The 4,284-nt window shown below is 41.4% G+C and overlaps 1 protein-coding gene across 1 annotated transcript; it reads right to left on the bottom strand.

Moving 5' to 3' along the window:
• Positions 1–31: 31 nt before the first annotated feature.
• On the bottom strand, positions 32–811 carry LOC106119755 (uncharacterized). Its single transcript, XM_013314889.1, has one exon. It carries the CDS (start codon positions 809–811, stop codon positions 32–34), a length of 780 nt encoding a protein of 259 aa, XP_013170343.1.
• Between the last annotated feature and the right edge of the window lie 3,473 nt (positions 812–4,284).

Below are 4,284 nucleotides of genomic sequence, written 5' to 3' on the forward strand. Positions count from 1 at the left end.
GATGGTCTCCCCCGTGTCCATCACCAGAGGGCTATTGTGGGAGGGGGAGGGCGGCAATATACTGCCGCCTTCTCCGCCCCACTCTCCTACGTCTGATCGGGGGCGCCAGGGGATCTCCCTCGCGCTCCCGCTCTTTTGCCTCCTTCTGCGAGATGACTGACTCGCAAAAGGAGGCAACCGCTGTCCATGACCTCTCGCTTCCCAGCATGGCGCGTATGACGCCGGGAAGCGAGAGGTCGCTTCCGATAGTCGCCACCAGGGTGCGGCGCTCCTCTTCGTGGGCACAGCACACCTCCAGGGTGTGCTGCGCAGTGTCCTCGTCGGCGCCGCACCCATGGCACGACGACGTCTCCTCCCTTCCAATCCTCCACAGGTACCGCCCGAAACAGCCGTGTCCGGACAGCACCTGTTTCAGACGGAAGGTGAGGGAGCCATGGCTCCTCCCGAGCCAGTCCGGGAGCCGCGGGCGTATGGCCTCTATAGTGCGCACGCCGTATTCGGGGCGCGCTAGGCCACTCGCCCACAGCTCCACGGTCGTCCGTTTCCTCCGCTCCCGGGCGCGGGCGAGCTCTTCCGGGGCAGGAAGGTCGCCCCGGGCTAGCTGCTCAGCCCGCACCCAGTAGCCTTCGGCCAGCACCGCCGCCTCTATCTCCCAGGGGGGAGTGCCGGCCAGAAGGCAGGCCGCAGCGTGGCCTACCGTTCGGTAGGCCCGGCATATTCGCGTCGCGATGACGCGCTGCGGCCTGCGGAGGAGGGCCCTGCTCGACGCGTCCAGGGCATCTGCCCATATCGGCGCGCCGTACAGGGCCATGCTCCTGACGACCGTGGCGTACAGCCGTCTGGCATGCACGCCCGGACCCCGCAAGTTCGGGAGGAGCCTCGATAGGCCTGAGGCCGCACCCACGAGCCTGGGGGTCAGCGTCCGGAAGTGTTCTCGGAACCGCCAACCCCCGTCGAGGACAAGGCCAAGGTACTTGATATGACTCTTGACCCTGACCTCGTTCCCGCCGACCCGGAGTGAGGCGCCCGCAGGGACCCTCCACCTCGGCCCTTTAAAACAAAGGGCCTCGGTCTTGTTGAGGGCCACTCGAAGACCGAGCGCCTCAATCCTCCGGGTCACTAGAGTGGGAGGGGCTCGGAGCCTACCCTAAGTTAAGGGTGATTAGGCCATAGTCAACCACGCTGGCCAAGTGCGGGTTAGTTGACTTCACACGTATCTTTGAATTTCTTCTGAGATATGTGCAGGTTGCATCACGATGTTTTCCTTCACCGTAAGAACGTCGGATAAATGTACATATGCAAATCGAAAATCGAAAAACACATTGGTACATGGCGGGATTCGAACCCAGGACCTGCAGATTGCAAGGCAAGTGCTTGACCACTGAGCCACCGACGCTCCGACAATATACGTACTAGGTATAATTTAGAAGAAATACAATTTTATTAGATTACATTGTGATAAAATTAAAGATTACGTCAGTGACATTTGCTTGTATGTAGAAGGTGCTATCCTACGTATAATAAAGTGGATTAAAGGATAAACAGAAAATGTCAAGCGTGGCTTAGCGCGAAGTCTAAATATTTTAAAATGCGTACTCAAACCCGCACGTCACGACTTATTCCAACAATAGCGTCAGCTGCTCACAGATGTTATAAGTTTATACGTTAGTAAAACCTTATTTTATTCCCAGCTTTTTAGAACTTTATCATACCGGATCCAAACTAACCACGTTTTATGTAGATCGTACTAAGATCGTGTTTTAAATGGTTAAATTCCATTTCTTACAAAACTCAACTACGCATAATTTCTTCTATTAATATCTACTAATAGCCGTTTGATGTACACTACATTCCACCGTATTTTAAAATACGTATAGCTTAGTAACACATAGTCTACTAATTATGTTTTTAATGGCGCGTACAGAGTCGCGAGCGACCGCTACTATTCAATATATTCAGGAGAATTGTCCGCCGGCCAGTTAGATTGATGACCCAAGGATAACAAGGGAAAGCCATTAGATTCCCAGGACTTTGGATCTATTAGAGTGCCAACAATTCAGTGAATAAATCCAAGTGTAGTTTAAAATCTGAATTCTTAAATTCCGCACTTTGATTTTGTAATTCAACAATGTTAAATCAATAAATCAGTTGTATAAAAAGGTTTGTTGAAGTATGTATAATATCTTATGACATAAAACCTGCATTAAAACATATGTTCATCTCTTTCATTCTGCTTCCAAAAATACAGACAGCAATTTTTGTACAAGAGCTACAGCACTGTGAAAACATTAGCTTGACCACCATACTTAGAGCTATCAGCTTTATTTTCCCCCATTTCAATATTTAAAACAATTGTTTGTAATAGTGATCACATTATCTTAACGAAAGTTGAAATTAACATAGAATTAAACTATATCTTTTGGTTACTATCCACTATAGATAGTATGTGGCGTGTATGCAGACATTTTGAGAAAGATAAATTGTTCTTAACATGGCTGAAAGCTGACAAGAGGTCTCCTAACGTCACCGAATAATGCCTTTATAAAGAAATATGGCCAAGCTTTGTATATTACATTATAAATAAGACGTCCGGGATTACATGTTAAACTTCATGACATTACGCATATTTATATTGTTATAACTCCCACAACTCTGTCCACACGGAATTTAAAAAAAAAACTTAATAAGTAAGCCTTTATCTTCTTCTATCACCTATTCTACCACATCTGTGCCAAATTTCATCGAGATCCGTAGAGCCGTTTTGCACCTTCTAACAAACATCCATCTATGTATCCAAACATTCGCATTTATAAGATGAATTCCTATTTACCTGTGCTTGTGACCACGGTAACTTATGACCACAATTTTTATATGTCATCTTACCATGATGAAATAATACCACGATTGAGATTCTATTTGTACAAACATAAAAATAATTTAAATTGTCTATACCCTAAAGGGTAAACCCGTGAGTGCTGTACAACTTTCATAACAATTATTTTCTTTTTAACATTAGTATAGTTAAAAAGCCATAGGGTCAGAATATACGTGATAAAATTTAATCGAATCACCTCCAAAAATTGGTTCGGTGGCTCAGTAAGATAACCGAATTCAAAGTGTATAGCGAATTGTACAAACAAGTCCTGAAAATTAGAAATCAGATTTGCATGAATTTGCATGTCGACTGCGAACGACAAACATCTATTCTACCTTTAAAATAAAATTAGGATTTTGGGCTCGACGTTCCCTCGTACTTGCAGAAATTTAATTAAAAACTTAAACACAACCGTTTAAGCAGAACAATTAAGTTTCTAATAAACATGTTTTACAAATTACGTTGACGTCCTCTCGTCATGAGTATAACCACAATATTATTATATTCCATACATTGTATACAACATTTTATTAAGCGTGAAATGAAAAAGAAATACGAAATATTTTTTTTTCGCAAAACGAATCAAATACGTGACAATTTTGCAACCATAAGGTTTCAGCTGAAACCGCCAAAAGGACGTTATTAAATCTTCGTTCGCATTTTTTGTCTAACGGAATATAATTTATCGTTGCCAGCAAAATTGATGCCACTAGAAGATGATTCGTATAGGAAAATAATGGGACCCTTTCATATGCTATGAAAAGATAATTGTGATTTCTTCTTTTAATATAAATAGTTATCTTTACATTTATTTGTCTTTGAGTTATATAAAAACAGTTGTATAAAAACAATATTAATAATATTTTTTTACTAAAATGTATACTACAGAGACTTACTAGGAAAATTGTTAGAAAAATCACAACCATTTTTGTAATGAGTAAAAATTGTTTAATACATATTATCTAGACAATTTCATGTTCAGATATATTTATTTGTACGTTTAAAATATCTCTTTAACCCATATAGTGGCAAGATTTCTTTTTTGAAGAAAAGCAAAGTTAAAAAAAAACTAAGTTAAAAATTATTTTATCGTATATTTTTATAAAGTTGTATGTATGGTATACTATACAAAATAAACATAAGGGTCAATTATAAACATAATTATTGTACACCTAAAGGTTAATACCACAATAATTCTCCAATTCGCAACAGCCTTGTATGTAATATCTGTCATATGGGTGCTGATGTCGCCATTCCATTGTAAACATAATGACTTGTTGCAATGTAATTTATTTATAAATTATGATATTACAAGAGTGATAAGAATTGTGAAACGAAGTTCAAATTGTCAGTGGATAATCGATTTGTATAATTGTATAAATTATACATGTATACAGTTCTGTAGTATA

This window comes from Papilio xuthus, unplaced genomic scaffold (genome assembly GCF_000836235.2).
Source record: "Papilio xuthus unplaced genomic scaffold, Pxut_1.1 DF829129.1, whole genome shotgun sequence".
NCBI lineage: Eukaryota > Metazoa > Arthropoda > Insecta > Lepidoptera > Papilionidae > Papilio > Papilio xuthus.